The sequence below is a fragment of the Salvia hispanica genome, chromosome 6, assembly GCF_023119035.1.
Source record: "Salvia hispanica cultivar TCC Black 2014 chromosome 6, UniMelb_Shisp_WGS_1.0, whole genome shotgun sequence".
In the NCBI taxonomy this organism is placed as follows: domain Eukaryota; kingdom Viridiplantae; phylum Streptophyta; class Magnoliopsida; order Lamiales; family Lamiaceae; genus Salvia; species Salvia hispanica.
Window position 1 is genome coordinate 37550856 of NC_062970.1, and position 23076 is coordinate 37573931.

At 38.0% G+C, this 23076-nt stretch overlaps 6 protein-coding genes across 14 annotated transcripts; 1 reads left to right on the forward strand and 5 right to left on the reverse strand.

Annotated features, from left to right (window-relative positions):
• The first annotated feature begins 664 nt into the window (after nucleotides 1-664).
• On the forward strand, nucleotides 665-7025 carry LOC125193106 (ubiquitin-like domain-containing protein CIP73). 7 transcript variants are annotated; one of them, XR_007171530.1, is made up of 18 exons: nucleotides 665-831; nucleotides 1421-1562; nucleotides 2129-2246; nucleotides 2734-2802; nucleotides 2927-3045; nucleotides 3127-3198; nucleotides 3316-3435; nucleotides 3635-3704; nucleotides 3790-3947; nucleotides 4200-4364; nucleotides 4452-4523; nucleotides 4602-4734; nucleotides 4918-5298; nucleotides 5625-5884; nucleotides 5996-6073; nucleotides 6153-6245; nucleotides 6582-6631; nucleotides 6725-7025. XR_007171530.1 is itself a non-coding variant. In XM_048090846.1 (16 exons), the coding sequence occupies exons 2-16, from the start codon at nucleotides 1434-1436 to the stop codon at nucleotides 6159-6161; spliced, it is 1953 nt and encodes a 650-aa protein (XP_047946803.1). In that variant the 5' UTR covers nucleotides 665-831; nucleotides 1421-1433; the 3' UTR covers nucleotides 6162-6468. The 7 variants fall into 7 exon arrangements, 3 of the variants coding, with proteins under 3 accessions (XP_047946803.1, XP_047946805.1, XP_047946804.1); XR_007171529.1 differs by having other exon boundaries at nucleotides 6754-7025; XR_007171527.1 differs by having other exon boundaries at nucleotides 6771-7025.
• On the reverse strand, nucleotides 6922-9103 carry LOC125193107 (probable anion transporter 5). Its single transcript, XM_048090849.1, has 2 exons — nucleotides 8983-9103; nucleotides 6922-8601 (listed from the first exon to the last, which is right to left on the reverse strand). Exon 2 carries the CDS (start codon nucleotides 8488-8490, stop codon nucleotides 7162-7164), a length of 1329 nt encoding a protein of 442 aa, XP_047946806.1. The 5' UTR covers nucleotides 8491-8601; nucleotides 8983-9103; the 3' UTR covers nucleotides 6922-7161.
• Nucleotides 9104-9726: 623 nt separating this feature from the next.
• LOC125192094 (protein phosphatase 1 regulatory inhibitor subunit PPP1R7 homolog) lies at nucleotides 9727-12469 on the reverse strand. The gene is made up of 6 exons (XM_048089547.1): nucleotides 12149-12469; nucleotides 11081-11311; nucleotides 10591-10737; nucleotides 10328-10470; nucleotides 10137-10251; nucleotides 9727-10041 (listed from the first exon to the last, which is right to left on the reverse strand). The coding sequence occupies exons 1-6, from the start codon at nucleotides 12422-12424 to the stop codon at nucleotides 9961-9963; spliced, it is 993 nt and encodes a 330-aa protein (XP_047945504.1). The 5' UTR covers nucleotides 12425-12469; the 3' UTR covers nucleotides 9727-9960.
• Nucleotides 12470-12912: 443 nt separating this feature from the next.
• LOC125196548 (hydroxyproline O-galactosyltransferase HPGT3-like) lies at nucleotides 12913-16217 on the reverse strand. Of its 2 annotated transcripts, XM_048095111.1 has the most exons (12): nucleotides 15941-16212; nucleotides 15789-15864; nucleotides 15323-15372; nucleotides 15034-15215; nucleotides 14634-14694; nucleotides 14467-14539; nucleotides 13980-14103; nucleotides 13806-13893; nucleotides 13623-13673; nucleotides 13457-13528; nucleotides 13263-13375; nucleotides 12913-13174 (listed from the first exon to the last, which is right to left on the reverse strand). In XM_048095111.1, exons 1-12 carry the CDS (start codon nucleotides 16072-16074, stop codon nucleotides 13152-13154), a joined length of 1047 nt encoding a protein of 348 aa, XP_047951068.1. In that variant the 5' UTR covers nucleotides 16075-16212; the 3' UTR covers nucleotides 12913-13151. The 2 variants fall into 2 exon arrangements, 1 of the variants encoding a protein (XP_047951068.1); XR_007171899.1 differs by lacking the exons at nucleotides 12913-13174; nucleotides 13457-13528 and having other exon boundaries at nucleotides 13302-13411; nucleotides 13529-13673; nucleotides 15941-16217.
• Nucleotides 16218-16440: 223 nt separating this feature from the next.
• On the reverse strand, nucleotides 16441-18712 carry LOC125196782 (uncharacterized vacuolar membrane protein YML018C-like). 2 transcript variants are annotated; one of them, XM_048095405.1, is made up of 9 exons: nucleotides 18614-18712; nucleotides 18350-18419; nucleotides 17814-18155; nucleotides 17516-17730; nucleotides 17385-17449; nucleotides 17226-17321; nucleotides 17016-17133; nucleotides 16813-16948; nucleotides 16441-16697 (listed from the first exon to the last, which is right to left on the reverse strand). In XM_048095405.1, exons 2-9 carry the CDS (start codon nucleotides 18401-18403, stop codon nucleotides 16644-16646), a joined length of 1080 nt encoding a protein of 359 aa, XP_047951362.1. In that variant the 5' UTR covers nucleotides 18404-18419; nucleotides 18614-18712; the 3' UTR covers nucleotides 16441-16643. The 2 variants fall into 2 exon arrangements, with proteins under 2 accessions (XP_047951362.1, XP_047951361.1); XM_048095404.1 differs by lacking the exon at nucleotides 18614-18712 and having other exon boundaries at nucleotides 18350-18576.
• A 246-nt stretch (nucleotides 18713-18958) lies between these two features.
• Nucleotides 18959-22880, reverse strand: LOC125196929 (synaptotagmin-5-like). Its single transcript, XM_048095594.1, has 13 exons — nucleotides 22544-22880; nucleotides 22358-22462; nucleotides 22232-22282; nucleotides 22033-22153; nucleotides 21592-21713; nucleotides 21336-21437; nucleotides 21171-21245; nucleotides 20695-20774; nucleotides 20457-20607; nucleotides 20152-20382; nucleotides 19738-20025; nucleotides 19521-19634; nucleotides 18959-19346 (listed from the first exon to the last, which is right to left on the reverse strand). Exons 1-13 carry the CDS (start codon nucleotides 22646-22648, stop codon nucleotides 19203-19205), a joined length of 1689 nt encoding a protein of 562 aa, XP_047951551.1. The 5' UTR covers nucleotides 22649-22880; the 3' UTR covers nucleotides 18959-19202.
• Nucleotides 22881-23076: the final 196 nt, after the last annotated feature.

Below are 23076 nucleotides of genomic sequence, written 5' to 3' on the forward strand. Positions count from 1 at the left end.
AGTTTAAGAGTCATTTTTAGAATTTTCTATATCTGGTCATACAATTTTACCCCATTCTTCATCAAAATTACATAAAAATGTCATTATCTACATTAAAATAAATCAAAACAAAAATCAAAAGTCAAAAGGGACCCACCTTCAACCAACTCCACCATCTCATTTCATTTATTACACACTCTACCATCTCAATTCATTTATTACACACTCCAACATTTCACTTCATTTATTACACACTTCAACTTTTTCTTAAAATCCGAGCCATAACAATAAGTGACTCCAAATATGAGACGGAGGGAGTATTAAAAGTTAGACCTGTCTAAAGATATTTTTAAAGAAAGACAACATCGTTTGATATTACTGCATAGCTCTTTTAAAATTATTCTCAAATTTAATGATTACTCGACTAAAATTCTTAAAATTACATAATTTAAATTCTTAAGATAGTTAATGTGAATATTAGATATTACTAATATACTTATTGAAAATTAGAATAAAATAAATCAGAAATGTATCGCAGTTTGGCACTGCACCAATCGCGTCCAAAACATAGCCCATTGTCCTGCCCAAAAAGCGATTGCAATTGCAATTGCAATTGCTAATTTATTGCGACCATAAAAACTGGACAACTCCAAATATATATACGTCGTCTGGCAAAATCGAATAATCTGGCAACCACTAAAATTAATATACGAAATTGGAAAAGAATTAGTAGGACAAGAACCCTTTCCAATTTCCATCTCTCTATCTCCGCTGCTGACTGTGATTGCTCTGTTTCTCTTTCACTTGGATTTCTTTTATCAGTTCCAAGAATCGCTCTTCTCGATCGATCAGGTTATTTCTTTTACCCTACCAATCTCAATCTCAATCTCAATCTCAATCTCTCTGTTTATGTCAAAATTCTCTCTTTCCTTTGCATATCTCAAATGCCCTAGTGTTTCTCGATTGTGAATGGTGCTTTTCTCTCTAGTGTTTTCTTTGATTCAGTGTCGGGGGTTTTACTTTTGCCCTTCGGATAATAGCCAGGGTTCAGAAAAGAGCCCCCTTTTTTTGTCACTTGAAGGCTTCGTGGGCTTAATTAGTGTTTTTGGAAAAAGAAACAAAAAACAAGGGTTTGAGAGATGACTTGGATTTGCGGGTTTAAGTTTATTCTGAAATTGATCCCGACTTGGAACTGTCTTCATACCTTCTATATAGTGCAGGACCTCTGTGACTGTCATTTTTGTGGTCAATGGCAGAGCTTGCTATCATAGCCTGTTTGTCGGAACTGTTATACTATGTTTTTCGTCATTATTGCATCCTAAGAATGCACACATCTGTCTTGATTGCTAATGGTATCTAGAGTCTAGCAGAAATGGATAGAAGAAATGCTCAAAGTCTTCTACTTTCTCAACCATGCTAGTGCTACCTATTTCTTTTTCAGGATCTCGAGTAAGATGGGAAGTAATGGTGGAGAGCAAATAAAGATTTCTGGACTGGATGCTGCTGAATGTTCTCAAACCACTGTTCAGATCAAGATCAAGACATTGGATTCTCAAACTTACAATCTGCGGGTGGATAAATGTGTAATATACTCTTCTGTATTTCTGCTACTCCAGGGCACTTTTTGAAAAATATTCTGTATAATGTTAGTTTATATAAATGACAAATCACTTATCTAAGAAGTTCATATCAGGAATTGATCACAAATCTACTTATCAAAGGCTTCCATGCTACATGCCATTCTACTTCTTTTTGTTTAAATATATATCCACATCAATGGGATATCACTGGCTGTGGGTTCATATGGTGGTGGAGGTGGACTCATGGAAAGAGTAGGGTTGGCGATTCCTAGGAGGATTAGCATAAAAATATCTTACGGATAGTGGTCTAAAATTGGAGGTCAGGGTTGCAACTACTGTAGCTTTATTGCTGGCTGAAGAACATCTTTTGTCCACTGACTGTTAATGTTCCATCAAGAGAAGGAAATATAGTTAGGGATAGGAGGTGTGAGTCAATTTTCTCTGTTAAATTGTTAATATTGGAAATATCCGATTCATGGGCATGAGTTTCTTTTGACAAGTTTCCAGTGGCACTGCAATAGTAGTCTTTGTTTAAATATAATATTAGATTATTGGTTTTTGTAATGCAGGTGCCTGTTCCAGAACTGAAGGAACAGATTGCTTCTGTAACTGGTGTCCTGTCAGAGCAACAACGCCTTATATGTCGTGGAAAAGTTTTGAAGGATGATCAACTCCTCTCAGCTTACCGTATCCTTCAATTTTTATGATCTTGAGTTGATTTCTCTAAGATTTTTAAGTACTCCCCCTGCCCCAAGTTACTTGAGTCATATTCCATTTTGGGTTGTCCCAAGTAACTTGAGTCATTTCTCTTTTTGGCTAAAAACAAAACATCTAATCTCATCTACTTTATTCTTTTTTTTACTTTACTCTCTCTTCTTTCTCTTACTTTATTCCCTCATCTACTTTATTTAACTCACTAAACACAATTTTCTTAAATCCCGTGCCAAAAAGAAACGCCTCAAGTAATGTGGGAGGGAGGGAGTATTAGTTTGTTCTTCAGTTTTTTTTTTCACAACTTTACCTTTTGTTTGGAGTTTTCAGAAGCTTTTTGCAGTTTTAAGAATCACCTATATTACATGCTTTAACGATGTCAATTTTACCTACTTAAGCTTTTTTTAATCCTTAGGTTTCTTGATGCTTATTTCATTGAGTTCCTTAATCCTTATGTTTGTAGATGTGGAAGATGGGCATACTCTGCATCTTGTCGTGAGACAACCCATTGCTACCTCAGTCGAGCAGCCAGGTCTGATTTGCTCTAGGATTGCTATGAGCTTTCAATTTTGTTCTGCTGCGATTGTAAATGCAACTGTATTCCTTTTGTGATGAAATGTTTGATGATAGTGCTAAAAAGCTTCTTCTATCTGCAGCAACTGATCCAACATCAAATACAGGGCAAAATACAAGTGGTCAGGTGAGCCCTGGTATGGTGGTTGGAACCTTTAATATATCAGAGCAGGGAGATGGTGCTTTTCCTGATCTAAATCGGGTAATGATTTAAACTTGTCACAACTGTGTGCGAGGCTGTGAGCTTGGTTAAAAATTTATGTTTGTGAAATCTATCTTGCAGATCGTTTCTGCTGTACTTAATTCTTTTGGTGTTACAAGATTTGGAAGCGGAGCTGAAGGGATTGATTTAAATGTAAGTATCTAAAAGTTTTGAGCAAGGTGACTTTTATTTGTATGCTTGTTCATATAGTGGACAACTTAATTTATTCTTACATGGGTCGCTTTCATCCTTTATGGTTTTCTTGGCCAGCAATCTCCATCGGAACGTCAACCAACTGCGCCTGGGCTCAGTGGTACCAGAAATTCTTTCAGACCGCAAACTGACCAAGCAGCTTCAGTTTCTGTTCCTGTGGAACCTCTGCAGCCACTGGTAGCTCTACTGTTTTTATTTATTTATTTTCATTTCAAAGCCATAAACTTAATATGGATGCCGTGAAAATCTGTGACATTATTTGAGTATGCTACACAATAAAATGTTCTAATATGTCCCTTGAGATTATTATATACTCTTGCCCTAAATTTTATTTTTTCTAAGACGTCAGTCCATAATTTAATTTTTTTCTCTGCAGGTTATACCCGATTCATTGACTACTTTGTTACAGTACTTGAGCCATTTGAGACAAGAATTTTCTGCATACGGTAAGATATTTTCCTCTTTGACTAGATCTGTCGTTTATATTGCAGTTAGCTGAATAGTAAATTGTTTTTGGATTGCCAATTTCAGGCCAAAGTTCAAATGCTCAAAATGGGATTGATGGGCAAGAGTCAGAATCTCCTGTGCATTCTAGTGAGCCAAGAGGGCTTCTGAATCCCGAGTCATTGTCAGAGGTGATGTCATCTGCCAGAAGACTTCTTCTTGAACATGCCACTGAGTGCCTTTCGGTATGTTCTCAAACTATACATTAGCAATAAGAAGGTTGATTTAGTATTTTGTTTAGATAGTTGAACATATAGTTGCCTAGGAATGATGAAGACAATCATAAACTTGCTACGTGCTCTTACTAGGCTCATTCTTTTTAGTTGTGGCTGGGAGAAGCCCACATCCCAATAAATTTATATTGCACATCTTGTTATGAAACATGGCTCGTGCAATTAGAGTTCTACATGGGAATAAATTTCTTGCTTTCACTGCAGCAACTTTCAGGACAGCTTGAATCTCAGTCAAGTGTGACGGATTCATTGGAGCGGTCAAGAATTCAATCTAGTGTTATAAGATCAGGAGCTCTTTTTCAAAATTTGGGTGCTTTGATGCTAGAGCTTGGTAGGGCCATGATGACCCTACGAATGGGTCAATCACCGGTATGTTCATTCACTTTCAGATATGTCTTATATACCATGTTACTTAATGTAGTTTCATAAACAGTTTATTAATGCTTCATTATTTAGGCTGATGCATTGGTTAATGCTGGACCATCAGTCTTCATATCTTCAACTGGGCCCAATCCTATAATGGTTCAGGTCATATATCTCCATGCACTTTCTTCACTTTGTTCAACCGGATATGGATACTTACTCTCTGCTGTTTTATGAATTCAGCCTCTGCCTTTCCAACCAGGGGCGAGTTTTGGTTCAGTTCCTGTGGGTACTGCTCAGCATGGCTCTGGTGTAGCTGGAAGCTCTTCTGCTACAGGTTTCCTGCCCAGAAATATTGACATCAGAATACGAGCAGGTGGTATAGCAATTCTATTCATATGGAGTTCAACTTGATGACTTTTGTTAAGCTTTAATTCCTTCATGTTAATGTTTATATCCAATATAAGAATGAACTTAATGATGAGTGCGTATTAGATTGCAGCCTCTGTGTTTTGAGGCATGGTATCTTTATCCTTTTATCTCTTGTTTCTGAAATCAGGTTCATTATTTCCTCGAAGAGAGCCTACTGCTTCTCCGTCTCAAGGGCAAACTGGTACACCATCACCCAATAGCACAAGTCCCAGTCAGCAACAAGATGCTGCGACAGTTGAACCAAACTCGCGCAATAGGGAACCACAACTGAGGGCAATTCCCCTTAGAACTGTAGTCGCTGCAGTACCAGCCCCTGTTGGTCGTAGTGCAGATTCATCTCGTGGTTCAGTAGGGATCCTATATCCAGTTATGGCTAGAGTTCAACATCAATCTTCAGGAAGCTCAAATAATGCAAGAACTTCTCAAGCATCGGATCAAAATGGTCATGCTGCTGAACAGCCTGATTCTTCAACACAACAGCAACATGTTCCAATCCTTGGAGGAAATGGTAAATTTGCAACCATTTAAAAATGATTCTTATTGCTGATGTGTCATCAAGTATGGATATGCAGGTTATGAATAATGACGCACACAAAAGATAAAACTGACCGAAGTATGATCTAACACTATAACAAGTTCACCTATGCAGTGCACATAAGATAGAACAAAATGTATAGCACGAAAGTAAATTAGTCTAGTTTATGCTTAAGTCCAACGTTTGATCATCTACCACTGGGGATTGTTTGATGAGAGGTAGTCAGCTCACTATTCTTCATAAGTGAGTGGACCGTGGAGTGATTGTGTTATAGGCTAACTACAGGCACACTTTTTCAGGGAGCAGCAATTTACCTTCTGAAGCATTTAATGATCATGGATTTTCAGGACTCGAGCAACTGCTAAGTAGTATATTTCCAGGGGGTCAGATCCTAAGTGAAAGTACCGAGCTCCCTCATTCAGCATCTGAAGCAGCTCACAATTCTGAGGCTGTGAGTGAAGAAGGGGTAATTTTATCTAATATTCTACGCCAGATAATGCCAATGCTCTCTGATAACATGACCGCATCCACTGAAGGAGCAAATGCAGATGAAGCGCAGGTAAAGCGTGCTTTCTCAGGACTTAATTTCGATGGTCATAGCTCAACCTAGACAAAAGGACTAGTATCCTTGTGTTTGCAAAAGATAATTCTGTGTTTATGGCACTTGCAGGGAGATGGAAACAGTGATCAGGGATCTTCTCGTCGCAGGAGAGGCTCTGAGTCACAAGAAAATCAAAAACGTCAGAGGGTATGACACATTCATTATTAGCCTTAGAATTTTGATCTGTTTTTCTCCTTCCTAATTGGCTTCTATGCTGCATATACAGAGGGAGTAGTGGAAGAAGTCAAGAAGAGACCTTTATTTGAGGGCTGAGATGGACTGGCAGTGGCAGCTAATGATAAGAGAGTCAGACAGAGACGTACATAATTTCCTTGGTCTTCTTTTTGTTATGAATATCAATTTTCTATTATTGGGTGATCTTCCTCGACTTTATTAAGTAAGGTTATTCTTTATTCATTAGGTTAGAGAGAGAGGGCATGGAGAAGTGATAGTGTACAAGCATAACACCAAATGTTACAATCTTGTATTTATTGTCTTTTCCTAATTTTTACTTCATCAATGGCATGCAAACATTGCATTAATGTCATCTTTTTTTGAAAATAAGGTGGTAACTTTTTTTTTGATAGATTGTTTTTTTTTTGTTTGTTTGAAATTCGAATGAAATTATGATAATGATACATGTTTTGGTGCATAGTGGCTGTAAGCAAGGATTGGATACCCAACGGTAGTCTATTGTTTCGCGAGGTATAAGCATCCATAATTAAATTATTTGTGCTAGTCTTTTACAAAATTTATGATCCGTCAAATCTTTTCTTTTCCTTTCCCAACTCAAAGAAGCCCGGGAAGGGCAATGATACACTACCCAGGCCTACTGTGGTTACAGGTTAGTAAGGCAATGGAAGCCACGTTGAGGAGGTTGTATATCCGTCATAGGAGTGGCGTGGGTAGTGTATCAACTACTGTCCCTGGCTCCAGAATATAGCCCATGCCTGTATGAAAGAGAGGCTTTTCAGGTTTGTGTATGCCGAAGAAGATGATGAGTGCTCAAAAAATAGTACAGTAAAATAAATAAGATATGCCATGTTCCAATGATGGAGGGGGCAACTTGAATCCATGATATGTATATTCAATTTTACAAGTTATGATATGCTATAAAGTAGATTACTCTTCCAGTGCCAGCCAACTTCTAAATAGCTAGCAGCCAGCCAAGCAAATGACGATTTCCACTAAAAACTAGACCTTTTTCAATGACTGCTCATTCTACAATGCACACCTTAATCGAAAATTCTCTCCCCTGTTGATAATACAAGGAACATTATTGAGCTGAAGATACAGAGCAACCCCGGGATAAGGAAAACTGCTCTCCAGCTCTCTGGACTTGTTAGGTCCAACTGCGCGGCCTTGGCACCTTCCAGAAGTCTACCTGTAAGATCGACCCCAACTATGCCGGCTAACGTACCGGCTGTATTACACACCCCCATGACAATTCCTGCGTATCTTGGAGCCACATCCATATGGTTAACGGCAAATCCAGCTCTTCCAAGTGCCAAGAAACCAAGAGCCAGCGACGAACAGAGCACAACCCCATTAGGTGTTCTAAACAAGGGAAGACAAATCAGCGCACCCGAAGCCACAATGAATCCCACTGTGTTTAAAAGCTTTCTTGTCTTAGTCACAGACATAATTCTCCTGGTAATCAAGTGATCCGCCACAATCCCGCCAATATTTGAGAACAGAAACATGTTCAGATAAGGAATCATCTTGGAGGAACCCATTTCTTGAAGACTACTGTTGAGGCCTAACTCAAAGTATGTAGGAAGCCAATTCATGAGTACATAAAGAGCATAGTGAAAAGTAAAATTATTTGCAACTATTGCCCAGACTGGCAAGCTGAAAATTATCCTCTTCCATGGAATTTTTTGTGTTCTCATGGAATGTACTCCGTTTTCTATTTTTGCCTTTTGACTTCCTTTGATCGGAAGCAAGGACTCACCAAAACCAGCAGCTGTAGCCTTTGGATGTTCAGAGCGAGGTGGATCACTGGCATACTTCAACCAAAGTAGAGACCACATGATGCCTAAAGCCGCTTCAACGAGAAATACAGATTGCGGGCCTTTCAATCTTACAAGGGTGGGGAGGATAAGCATTCCTGCAGCTGCGCCAAAATACATTCCTGACGTTGTGAGAGATACAGATCTGGACCTTTCATGTGGGGGCACCCATTGTGCTAGTACAGTGTGAATGGATGGAAAGATGAAGCCCTGGGCCACCCCAACAAGCAACCGGGCTACAACCAACATAACAACTTGATTTGGATCCAGTGGGACAAAAGCACAAGTCAGGGACCACAAAAGAAATGAAAATAGAAGAACACGCCTTCCTCCAACTTTTTGAGCCACCCAACCACCCGGAATTTGTGAGCAGGCATAGCCATAGTAAAATGTGGACAGTATCACGCCCTTGCTCGATTGATCTATTCCTGCAGCATCAGCAGCCGCAGTATATGCAATCGAGAAGCCGACTCGTTCTATGTAGCACACAGAAGTGCAGATGAAGGTCAAAATAACAATCACATAACGTTTTGGGATGTATTTACTCTTCATCCTCCGTTGGTTTCATGAATGGCGAAGCTCCTTACTTTTTCTTTACAGATGTTTCATCAAAACTCAAAAACCAAGTCCAACAAGTCTGTGAATCACAAGGGAGAAATCATCCTACAAAAGAATTCAAACTGAATTTAGGAAGAGAAACAAACAAGGCAGTCCAAGATGCAATTTTCCCATCCAGACGAGATTAATCACAGACTGATCACTCCAATTAACACTTGACCTACTTGGTTTAAGGCATGATCCTAACAGAATTGTAGCCAATAATTTGTGGCACAATTTACTTTTAGCAGACAAACATTCAGCATTCTAACCTTCATCACATCGTAACAAATACGAAATTTATGTAGTCTTTCCCAAACCAAAAGAAAAGAAGGTTACTTTTCCTTTCACTGTCTAAAAAAAGCACATCTCGGAAAATTAACACGAGCTAAGAATAAACGAAAATCAGCAAAACAAGTTAGCTAATTGATGAAAAGGATACATTACATTTCATGGTCGACCACATTTGCACACAATAATGAAATATACCCAGAATTTGAGGCGGATTAATTATAAAAGATAGACACAACCACCAAACAATCGTAGGCATAGCATTGCCAAACATAAGGGCTGACAAAAATTGAATTACAAGAAAAAGCGATAAAGAATGAAAGTGAAGTTACCTCTGTGAAGAGAGGCAGATTAGGTAAAGCGCATTGACTAAGCAACGCTGTTTTTCGGGAAAGGAAAAGGGGAGAGAGAGAGAGATCAGCAGCAGCAGTGAATGTAGTGTTTATGGCGAAGAAGTGAGATTCGGAAAGAGAGTGAAAAATAATTTTCAAAGCAGTTGAATTAAACATATCTCCATTTTCGCACACTTCACTAACTGCTTATTCATGGGCCTCACCATCTTAATGGGCCTTTATCTGATTGGCCCAACCCATTCTTTATAACTCGTTCGTTGCTACTGTGCGTCTCATTTCATTCCAGCACGGATTTTAAAAAAAGTTAAATAAAATAGATGGAAAAAGTTAATGAAATATGAATATCACTTATACATAGTTTTACGTAAAAGTGAAAAGAGTCAGTAAAATGTAAAACCTATTTGGTACTACTGTTTACATTAAAAATGAACCGAAACTCCTATTTGGGAACGAAATGGAATGAAAAAACGAGACTCCTAATCACAAACGGAGGGAGTAGTATTTTAAATTGATCAAATTATCATTTCAAATTTCAACTCCAAGTAAGTAGATGCGCAAAATTCATAATTATTGAAATTGTCAGCCTTATGACAGTGCATTTCTGGTTTCTTCAACATTACAACACATAAGCAGCTGTTTTACAATCAGAAAACATAAACCAAAATTTACACAATACTTCAATTATATTTGGGGAATAAGTGAAAACAATGAGTAAAAATTCATGCCAACACTAGTTTGTTCTCAAACAAAACAAAAACGGCTTAAGCAAAAAGCTCTATCTCTATGCAAAGATTTCAGAGTCAACTTGCTCAATTTTGGGGAATATTTCTCTCATCCTAGACATGTAGTTGGGAGAAGTTGCCTGCAATGCCAATCAAAAGTCACAACATCACTAACAATGAAGATGATGTTTATTGAATTGAATAAGGAGGGTAAAGATATCGTATAAGCACATACACAGGGATTGCGCTCGAGATAGATGATTGTGAGACTCTCCCTGAAACCAGCAGCACCTTCAGCTAGGCTATCCAACGACGCTATTTGGTTGTCATTAAGCCACAGATCTTCCAACCTGCGAACCAAACATCAGAAAAGTAATAGAGAAATATGATATATACTGCATTGCTTTTTCAGATTGATTTCCTCACCTTGTCAAATTTGCAATGTCATTTACTTCTGTGAGCTTATTTGATGCCACATCCAAGACCCGGAGGTTCACTAGCGTTGATAACCCTTCCATTTTTGCAATACCATTATGGCTCAAGTACAATTCTTCAAGTGCAACACATTCCTGCACATCATGGCAAAGTAAAATGTAAATTGATCTGCAATTATGCAGAGACTCTTCTCAAAAGAAGTTGAATCCAAGGAAATTTCTGCAAATGCAGGAACATTAAGTCCATGTGGCTACCTCAAGTCCTGTCATAGATGTTAAGCGGTTGCTTTGAAGGCTGAGCTTCTTAATGCATTTTAGTCCACAAAGGTCAATGACACGGATACGATTGCGCCCAAGCCATAGCTCTAGCAAGGATGATAAATTTTGTAGGTTCTCCATCACCTGATAATCAGACTCGGTTCAATGGCCAAAATAATCACGTACCCACTGTCCATCTATAATTCAGATGAAGCGAACATTTCATATTTTCCAATCAAGCCAATTCATTAACAAAGGGTTTGCCAAGTGCTAACTGGGAGGACACAAAAATGAACATTCAGACGCATTAGGTTGCTGAGTGTTTCAAACTTCATGATTCCAAATACGACCTTCTCAACAAGGATCAAAATTAGTATATGCTTCCAACTCATGGAGCTACACTTGTTTGATCCATGAACGGACAATGCATGCCTTTCTAAATGTGAAAAGAATTAATATCGCATATCCTAAGAGAAATGGGCCTAACCCGGAGTCTGTTGGATCCGAGCTCAAGAATTTGCAGCTCATGGAAGTGCTCAATCTCCTCAATCTTTGCTACTTCATTTTTGGACACATATAGTTCTTTGAGTGTGTTTGAAACCTTGGATAACCCATTGAGGGAAGTAATTTCATTAAATGAAACATCAAAGACCAGAAGCATTTTGAATATGGTGACATCAGGAATCATCTTCATTTGATTATCCCTCAGCACCAGCTCCTGCAGAAGAAGAAATATAGGCTCTTCTGATGAGGATTACTTTATCGATGATACACAAATTGAATAAGCATCTTTAATGCAAGAAGACTACCCTAAAATATCAAATAATCAATCCATAATTTACTCTTATTTGCACATCCATCCCATGCATGCATCCGTACAAACACATTTGCAATTCAGAGATATCTAATTCATACATTCAGGTACTATAACTTTATTCGTTTTAGGAAGACTCAACAGATCCTCTGCATCAGTAAGGAATCAGAAATGCATCACATGATTTCGAGGAAGCCCAATAGCTCCTAAAAAAAGAGAAAGAACACGCTCTCTGTAAATATGAAAACAATGTATGCCAGTATGCATAAAGCATACAAATTCACTGCACTCTATAACTATATATATCCCACATAAGTAGACATGCTAAGACTTGTTTGCCTTATAAAAAAAACTAGTATCATCTCATAGAATCAATACAAAAATTTAACATAAAAAGCTCAAAACATTAGATTCAGAACATATTGACGCAAGGCTATTGCAGTGTAGTTGAAGTTGGCATTAATTCATGCTCCATGAAGGCAAAGACCAGTTCTTGTGGTTCCACACCATTGTACATAAAATAACATAATGCAGTAATGAGAAATGTAATTCAATCCTGTTAATTGAAAACCCTTATTTTCTCAATCAAAATATGAAACTAAACAAAGTGAGGATTTAGGTCGAGTATTACAAAAGCAAGTTAAAACAATAGACAATCTGAAACCAAACAACAACAAAGAGGGAAATCAATTTAACCTAAAAAGAGATTGAACGAAGAGAAGGGGAAAAGAAAAGGAGTACTTGGAGGGCGGAGATGGAGTGCCAGGACGACAAGGGGAGGACAGAATCGTCGTTAAGGAGGTTCTGGCGCAGAGAGAGCTTCTTGAGATTTGAGAGCTGCGAGAGACGGGGGTCTAACGCCGTCAGCCGGTTCGCCGTCAGGTCTACTTCCACGAGAGTGGGCGGCAGGTCGACGGAGCTGAGATCGCGCAGCTGACAGCTGCTCAGATCCAGGAGCGTGGCGGCGTCGCTCTCAGGCGGCGGATCGTGGTTTTCGGGCTTCGCCGACGAGTCCATTTTTCGGGAGACAACGATTGCCGAGTTTGTTTTGTTATTTAATTAAATCTGTTTTATGCATCGTTTATTTATTTGAGCAGAAAATAAAATAACATATAAATTCGGAGATATAAACTCTATCAAAATTTATGATCATCAATTTTATTTTTTTTTACTTTGGTAGTCAAAGGATTATTAAAATATACAGTCGTAGCAAGAATTTTGTGATAATATTGAATTCATGTTTTACTCCAAATTATGCTTTTTCGAGTCTAAATAGATTCATGAAGAGAATGATCAATGAACAATGAGAATTGGTTTATAACCATTATCACCATTTCTCTCGGCTCTATTCTGTTCATGTCGGGATCGTTTCTGCCGATATTGACACAAAAAATATGCAACAGTAGTTTGGGCCCATGAGTATCGAAATCCTCGGTCTTATTCATAGATGATCATCAACAAATTAAACCAAAACAAGAAACAGACTAGTATTTTGATAACAGGAATAGCTCAGAAAACAACCACTTTCATATAGCATGTAAAACTAACAGTATCAGTAACAATTGCAAGAAGAAGTATATGAATGTATCCAATCCACCTAATTCAGATATCTCGGTATGTTTTTGTGGTATCAACTACCCCAAGAATAGCAGCAGCAGCTTTGGGTAGCTAAAAAACTAAGAATCCTGTATCTAAAGCTCTGCGAGCGCGTCTCTTCTCTACATGTTTGAGGAAGCAATCCTTGTCAAGCCAATGAGCAAACCTTGTCTGCAGCATACATGTACATATAAACCATCAAAACAATGACAATAAGAGATGAGATGTAGATGGTTTCATGTATTAAGGCATTACTTACCTTGGCTCGAGTAACCACAGCACATACGAGGGTCATCTATATAGGTTGCGTGAATGCCCATCATCCATGATCCAACAGATACATCCCCATGAGCATAAACCTTCAATGATGCACTGCAAGCAAGTGGATGGTATCTACTTTCCAACAAACTACATATGTAACTCATAATTTCAGTTTAAGGCATGATAGCTCACCTGTTAATATGTATGTACTTTGCTAAATTTTGTGACAGTATGAAGATAGAATCAGCGGCATGACGGAAATACCTGAAACATGATACATTAGCTAGTAATATCAGCAGATGCCATCACATTTTATACAAACGACAACACTGCTGCCTAATCAGATTGCTTTGCTTACGATTTCTGATCACCAAATTTCCACCATTCAGGCTCATACCACTTCATTCCCCTGAAAATTAAACACTATTTTCAAAGGCGATTCCCTTATTTAGACTAGTAATGGACACAATTGGATCATTCGATAAACCAGCATGAGCAAGAGCCTCGTCTGAATAGAATCAAATTAAGATAAATGAATTACTCTTCAGATACTACTTCCCCGGACTTCATGCAACCAATATAAGCACTATTTTGACCACGGCGGCTCTGGATAAGTTCAATCAAATCATCTGCCAAGAGAAGCCAAAAATATGATATGCTTATCAAGCACATGAACTTTAAGCTAAGGTACAAAGTAATAATATCCAGAATTTACCAAGCCGCAGATCAACATTGTCATCAACTTTAACATAAAACTCTGCATCCCACATCTGCACTGCCGTGCCAAAGAAATATTTTGCTTTCTTGGGCAATTCCTCTTCAGCCTCCTCATGAAAATCCTAACCACAAAAGAATGTGGTAATTCGCATTATATTAAAGTGTACCCTCTAAGTGCAGATGAGAAGGGACGCAAAGAACCAGATTAGAAAAAAAATGCAACTATTGCTGTCATTCAAGAATATCACAAATAATATATCAAGTTCTTTTGGCTCTAAATTTTTCTGATTGAGACGGAGTATATAGTTTTCTAATGTTAGAATCATTTTTGTGCCTGAAGTTCATTAGCCACTTTCAATATCTTGACGAGCACAATAACTTCGAGTAAGCTGACTACCATAGATCAAGATCAATACTTGAATCCAAAATCCAACGAAGGAGAGCACCCTTACACTAACTTAACCAGAATGAATTTAATGACTCACGAGAATTAAGAAATCCCTCGTTGTTAGATTTTCCTCGTCAATATTGCGGTCCAAGGTATCACCTCGATTAGGACTGGAAAAATTAAAAAACATCATATTTAATGGCGAACTAGCAATAAGATCAAGGAAAATAGTTTCCATTAAGAGAAGAGTGTTGCATCATAAACCTGCGCCCAATGACAAATCTTACAGCAATCCCTATTCGTTCAAGTTTTGCTAACGCGGCAGCTGCAACCAGAACCAAGTTCATAAACTTTAGACATTTGGTTATAGTTGCACCAGAAACAATCATAATTCATACATCATGAATGCAGTCTACATATATTAGAAATATATAGGCAAAAGGAAAGAATACATGATTGTATATTTGTATTTATGGATAGGATTGCATGTATGGAGGAGGTAATTGAGGTTGTATCCTTAATCACTCATATCTAAACCAAAATATGGATCAAGGTTTAACACGGAATGCACAATGGCCAAGCTCTTCGAAGATGGCATAGAGTGTAGGATATCAAAGTAATTTAGAATGAGAATACCATAGTCAAAATTGAACTTTACACTGACCATCTGACATCCAGGAGCCCCTGATGACATTGCGCCGCAATCGACCACCAAAACTAGTATATATACCGATTACAGCAAGCAGCTTTCTACCAGAATAAGGCTGCACTTGGCTCTTAAGAAAGCCTTGACTCTTTGCTATTGTCAATTCCATCTCTGCTTCAACAATTTTTCGCTCCAAGTCCCTAAAGGTTTAATCATGATAATAAGGTCGATACGCATCAGGAGAAAGGAAAGAAAAGAAAAGAAAACTGTCCATAAATAGAAAGAAGTGAGTTATGATAACATGTACTTGCATCCATAGACCATTAGTCTGTCTTCCACTGTGATCACCTTAGGTTGCTGCCAATAAAATCACAAACATAGGGACTAATTAGATTTGTCGGTAAGATTCTTCACCAGTGTTAAGTTTCATAAAGACTCCCTATTCAGTAAAACAGAAAATACAAATACATTCCATGGTCCATGTGGTTAAAAGTTCAATCCACACAATTCCAAAGACTTTGTCAACATACAAAACCTTCTCCTAGATGATGCCACAATTATTGGAAGCCAAACTAGTTATTGGAAGAGAAATTATTCAATTATTCACAAAATACACATCTATTTTTAACTCTAGCTCATTATCGGGACTCTTTTAGTCTCTCCAATTCGTGTATTCGAATATTTCAATCATGAAAAATAGGAAACGAATTTCCTCATTTAAAAACATAAGACAGAGAAATAAAAGCAACAACAATCCAAAACTATAGTAGTACTTTATTTCGTATGAATCCAGAATTCTTCTCCAACAAATTTTCCAGCATCTTTCGGCTCTCTGCCTCTTGCCACAAACTGACCAAAAAAGGTATGTGTGAGAGGATGATCATAAAAAAAAAAGGAAATTAGTGAAGCGATTAGGAAAACAAACCGGCCAGCAACGTAGAGCCAGGCGAGGCAAGAGAGAAATGCAAGTACAACAGAAGACTTGGAGGTAGATTGGAGATTCTTGGATTTGGATCGTCTATCCGATTTGGTGGCAGTGATCGGCAGACTGCTCTCCATTGATCCAATTCACGAATCAAGCAGATGCGCAATAGAAACGGAAGGATTCCGGTTTGAATGCTTGTGGAGTGGACTTGCTAAGTCGTTAAGTTTGTTTCAAATATAAAATCGGCAGTTACACTTCCTTCTCATTTATTTATATTATTTCATTTCTCAATTGCCAAATACATTTATTATATTTATTACTCTTTTCCATTTTCATCTATTCATAAAATTTTGTCATTTTCGATTAACAATGTTCTAACCGTTTTTTCCTCAAGTTTTCTTATTTTTTCATCGGATTTCAAAAACCTTTAACCATAACATATAATATGTTGTCAACTATTTCACATTTTTGTTCAATAAATGATAATTAGATTGGGCAAATTACCTAAAAACATAAATGTTGAGTCCACAAACTCTCACAAATACAGTCGTTTTTCATTTAATATATGCAACCCCTCTGTCACCCATAGTCAAGAGAAATGCCTAAAAATATTTCTCTTCATTAGTCATTTCCAGAAAAAAAAGTTCCTAGTTTTTTAGTAATACACCTATCTACAACTTAGCAAAATCTTGTGTTGAGATGATCATAGTGCTGATAACCAATCAGAAAGATTGGCTATTATAAATCCAGCAAATACCTGAAAATGGGAATGAAGAAATTATTGATCCAAAATAAATACTACTCCTATTGTCATGTTTATTTGTGACTAAACGATACCCTAGTGTTGGTTGATTTGATAATTAATACGAAACCTGAATAGAGCCAATGACATAGATAAGCGAATACTGTCGTCCGTGGATGATCATGTCAGACACCATCGCCACCGGAATCGTCAGAGACATCCCTAGAGTCGCCACCAGTGGCGTGGTCCACACCACACTTAACGCCCTATTCACATCATCGATTCAACCTCCGACCTTAATTTCCTCCAAATAAAGAAACACAAAACACTTACCAACAATAGTCGGAGAGCACGCTTCCGATCAGTCCATTGGCCACCACAAGCTCCGCCACCTTACCCGAACTCGGAAGCGTCGACTCTGCCTCTATCCCCATAGCCTTGAGTGGCCAAACTGATATCACAATTTCACACCACCAATATTAATCTTTTCTCACACAACATCACTAGTTATATCAGTATGTGTATGTACTACTTAATTCTTACTTAGCCACCAAAGTGAAACAATTGTAGATAATCCAATATAACCAAACAGCTTCTGCACCCTCCTCTCTTCATGCCCACAGAATTTATTAAGAAGTACTGCACCACCACCACCACACATTAATACATATTCACTATGTATATATGCATTGAGCAGCAAACCTGTGAATAAGCCATACGACACGGCTGATAGCAGCCCAAGAACATCCCCAACGAACGTTCGTCTCCTGCATATATCATCATCATCAAACCTCAATTCCCTCATCAACAAACTATATCGTGAAAGGACTTACGAATCCTGATGTAAGTCGTCATCAGAGGCCCAAGTCCCTCCTAGAGTTGTCAACACAACACCAAGAATGCTCACCACCACAGAAACTGCCTTTGCTACATTGATGGAGTCTTCCCCAAGAAGTGCACCGATCAGGAGTGTAAACAATCCTGAGGTAGACGATAAAACAGTCGAGCTTGCAACGCTTGTACGTAGAAGTGCAGCGTTTGATAAGTACTGCAACCATAAATTGGATCTCATGCTTATGAAACTCAAACTTAATTATAATGATTGGACAAGGAACTAGTACAACTCTATACCTCTGTGATGAACCAAAGAGGTGCAATGTAGAATCCATATTTAGCAATTTGGTCATATTTATATCTCATAACTCTACCACCATCTCCATGTTCACCAACTAAAGCAATTCCTTCCTCGTATTGAGAAAGGTCTAAGTCGCTGCCTTTTCTGCTGAATGGTTCTTGGCTTTCCATTTCGAAGAATCCCGGCCCTCCAATGTAGCCCAAGGGAGATTCGGGCGAGCGTCTCTTGAGGCAGTTACACATCCACTCTTTCACAAATGATATAGGCAAATAAATCACCATTAAAGAAGCTCCCAGATATGTCACTGCAAATGGTTGCTCATACACTCTGAAAATTCTCTGCGACTCAAAAAATTACCACCACATGAACATGGATTTTTTCATCCAGACCAGCAACATTAAGAGTTGGTAAAGTAGCCAAACACATCACATTGATGCAATGTACAAAGGATTCATTAAAGCAAAATCTAAACATGATATTCAAAAACATGGAATTGAAGAGATAAAATGTGAGTAGAAAGAAAATTTCTGACCTGAGTGACCTCAGCAGAGGAAACCCAAATGAAGACCACCACGCCAATCAACATCAGACCACTCTTATATCTACAATCCATCACAGCGTCAACAAAAACCCAGATCAAAAAATATAATCTTTAATGGAAATTGTGTAAAAAAAAGTGCTTTTCAATCTTTGATATCTTGTCGATCCTAAATGTCTAAACTTGTATGAACCCTAATAAAATATCATGAAATTAAAAGGCTTAGGAAAGCTGTAGAAGAAAAAAGAGGGAATTCACGTAGACTTTAATAAGCTTTGTTTATCCAGTAAGAATAATTAATCTATGCTCCGAATTTGATCCCTTTTCGATTGATTAGAGTTAGAGATGATTATGGAATTTGTATTATGTTTCTCCTGACAAAAAAAGTGGTATCATTTTCATACAAAATTTGCTTTTTATGTCGCTAGGCTTTATGTTTGCCAGATTGCCTATATCGTCATTCCCAAAATTATCACTTTGTAAATGTATTTGCATCCAAATTAGGATTTATTACTTTACATAAATGTGGGATCTTATATCTTTTGTTTTAATGTATTAGATTTGATCTCAATTTCATATCAATAATCTTGATTATGACGAAAAAAAAAAAGAAAAGAAAATGAATTGCATGAGAATTTTGTTTACAAGTAACCTGCATCAACCTTGTAGTAAAATTTACAGAGCTATGAAGTTTTCTCAATGCACAACCTCTTTCCCTCCAAAAAGAAGAAATACCAAAAAACCGTTGGTTTAACTGACATAATATAATGATCGAAAACATATACATTGATCCCAGTTTTCCTGCTACTTGTTGGCTTACCAGTAGAAGACTTAGGCTCAGGCTCGTTTAATCTCGAGTAATCGTTTGTGGCGCCCATTTGACAAGCACATTCAACCTTCCAGACTCAGTGCCATCGAGCGGAAAACTCTCTTTAAATTCTCCTTCCAGTATAGCCCGGGTCAGCGTCATGATGCATCTTCCAATTTTATCCTAAAAAATCGAGTATAAGAGTAAGGCGCAAAATAAAACACACACTGCGCGTGAAGCAAGAGGTTCAGCAGACAATGAGCAAGAGTGAAAGCGAGTGAACGTGTCATCTAGCTACAAGATAATCACGTTGACAAGGAAGGAAACACGTTAAGTTCATTTTGCTGTTATACATACCTTCCCGAATAAATCATGGTCATAAACTTCCAAAATTAGTAACTCGTGCAACCCGTCCTCAACAACAAACTCGAATGTCTGATTCCAAACTGGATTCAACGTATTATTCACCACCTGAATAAATACACGAGGACGAAATACGTTGATAACAGGTGTTTGTTTTAAGAAAGTGTGCAGGCAGAAGTGATCAAAGCCGAAAGGATCATTCACATCTTACCCTTGTTTTCTCCTTCTGTTCAGACTTTTTGAGTTTTAGCATCACAAAAGGATCGGACTTTCCCGTTAGATCGGTAGCTGGCAAGTTCTCTGCAGAGATCACTGTGACAGAAAGAACTCCTCTGATAATGACTTCCTTTTTCAGCTGGGAAGCAGATGCCAACGAATCCACTGTTTCATTGGCGTGTTTGTAGACCTTCTCCATCATCGTCATTCCAGATTCAGAGTTGAAAGGATTATACAATTCACTACTCGCGTTCAGAGGATAGTACAGGATCTCCAGATGCACCTTTAATCAGACATACATAGATGTAGCAAAACAAGTTACACGAGTCTGAGGAAATCTTAGTTAAATGATAAACGAGCAAGAAGAGAAAACGGGAACAGCCGGACAGGTTAAGTTTGTGTAGCTCACCTGACCCCTGTTCTTCTGGTCTCGTTGGACCTCGAGGTCCTTCACCAGTTTCAGCCATACATCTTTCACCTTACCAGCCTCGAGCTCACTCAATGGCAGTCGAGCACAACCAATCAACTCAGCAGCTTGAATCCCTTCGTTGTCATAAACTCTTAATGTCAAATTTTGGGTGGATACATCCTCCACAGAAAATTCAAAGCTCTCGTTCCAGATTGGATTCGTTTGGTTGTCCTAATTAATACGAAAGCAGTTTATTACAAACTAAACATAAGAAACAGTCAATAAATGAAGGTCAGTATTCTCACAATTGTTTTGCTGGTTTTTAGCCTGTCACGTAGTGGACGAATGAATAACTCAACAAACGGATCAGACTTGCCAATGATGTCTTTATTTGTTAAATCCTTAGCTTCTATAAGCTTCACCTCCAAAATCCCCACTTGCCTCAATTCTAGATAACTGTAGGAAGCAAATATACCTCCATGAGAAGTAATATCTCCAATGTAAACGCTTTTGCGTTGGTTACAGGATGAAGAGATAATTGACCTGTAATCTCCAGGTACTATGGGTATGATTTTACGGACTGGCCATGTGATAGAATCTTCCACAGCATCTCGTATTGTTTCCTGCCAACACATGGCGTCTTACATAATCGATTCGACTAAGAGCCAGTACTTAGATAATTGCATTAAATTAAGTCGATCTACCATTATTTTAGCAAGGATTACTAGGGACATAATCGCAAGATTAAGAGCATATATATTGTTATGCTCTAAAGGGGGCAACGACATAGATGCAAACCGGCTAACAAGGGTTATTGGTGGTGTCCCAACATGTATTTTTTCATACATTTCCCTTCACCCTGGAAAGACTTTCCAAGGGCAGATTCTGTAACATTAAGCATGACAAAACTCTCGGGTTTATGCCCCCTAGCGCGCCTAATAGAGAAAATGATATTACCCATCTACAGATTTCTTTGGGTGGGTAAAGTTAAGAGGATTCTGTAAGAGATTTTTTCAAACCTCAAGAGCATCAGATATGCCTGGAATTGATGAGAGATCTCCACCGACTACTTTCAGCGTGAAGTCTAGTTTTTTCTGCAAGTAAAATCACGATTCACGAACATGACAAACTCAGTAAAGCACGAAGAACTGATAAACAATGATAACAAAATGTTTAGGAATAACCTTTTCTCTCAATGAATAACAAAGAGCTCCAAAACAAGGTAACTCGTCAACTAATGGTTTGAATATTATCCTGAACACCCCAGTAAATCCAATATTTTTCACCTGCACCAAGAGAAGTAATGATGATTTAAATGTATTTTATCTAAGCAATCAAAATATTTTCCAACACATGAAACAGTAAAAGCAGTCAAAACTGAAAACAAAGGAGATGGGATAAGGTAAGAGTAATGCTACTCAAGGTAGAAGCTGCTGGTACCTCTATAGGTAGTGAAATACCAACTCTGGTCTTGATATCAAGAACAATCTTCGGATTTCCGTCCCACTGCAGCTCCAACTCCATGATAACCTCGTCGGGCTCACCATCAACTATGGATACTCCTATTTGAGATTGGGGAATAAAAAAATTAGGCATGTTGAGAAAAGTCTTAAGACGGACATGGACTACTTCACATCACATGTTGAGCAAACTCTACAAAAACAATCATCAACTAGCAGCATAATATCAGAGCAAAACTCCACATTACATAGTTTAAATTTTGAGAACATTAATAAATTAATCTAAATCTTGATCTCATAACCAATGGACTCTTGTCAAATTTTCCTATTATTCCCATATTTAAAGTTTAAATGTTTCTTGATTTATCCCCCTGAGTTCATATGAAATGGACAACATGCATGAAAAAACAATTGAGCTGACCTGTGAATTGTGGTGCGACGGTGCCAAGAGTCAACTTAGAAAAGTTGAGAGATACCAAAATTGCAGATTTATATTGCTCGAGAACTGGCTGAACCGACGATTTTATTACTAGGGATGCTGCCTGTGCAACAAAAAACTCAAAACCCCCAATCCAAAATAAACAGGTTCACAATCTCATCAAAGAAAGAAATTAACTAACCTCATCGATGTAAGGCCAAAGTTTGTCAAGGTGGCTATTGAGCCAATTTAACTGCAAACCCATGAACAAAAGACTGTCATTTATATCATTCCAAATGTGAACAAATAAGGAACTGCAGAGACTTACCTTCTGTCTCTCTGAGAAGACAACCCAAGAAGGGCAAAGTTTGTCTGGAAGGAGCTTTCTTGAATCAAGAACAGTCATCCTGGCAAAAGATGCAACTGCAGCCGCCTAAACACACATTTCCAAATCAAAACTCCAGTTTCAGACATTGAAATACAATTGGAATCGAAGAGTGTCGGTTTCAGATACCAAATCAGTTCGCCGTTTTGATCTGGTAAGCTGGTGGCGAGCATAACCCACGATCATACTAACTCCAAAAGCAAAACCCAGCACATATCCCACCAAAAATCCCATCTTTCTTCGATTTACGCAAAGCCCAGAAAATTATTTCACATGAAGATCAGTTTTTTTCTCGACTTTGTTGCTGAGTTTGAGTTAGGATATGGGAAGGAATAAAGGGCTAGTGTAATCTATCCCTTTCTTCTGCTTTCTGCAACACCCAACAAAAGTTATACTCCAAACTGATACTGTCAAAGTGTAAAGTTACTTTATTTTCTCAAGAATCCATTTTGACTAAATTGGTAGTGAAATCTTCTTGATCAATAACACATCATTGTGTGTTTGAAAGCTGCATTCACCATCATGACTTACTCCAGCTGCCAAAGAAATGTTATCAATTAAAAAGTGACGTGTCACTCATACAATTATTCCCACATTTCTATCTTTTAAATAAGGTGTCACGTTTGAATTGAATTCAAATAAAAAATGTATTGTATTTGTCG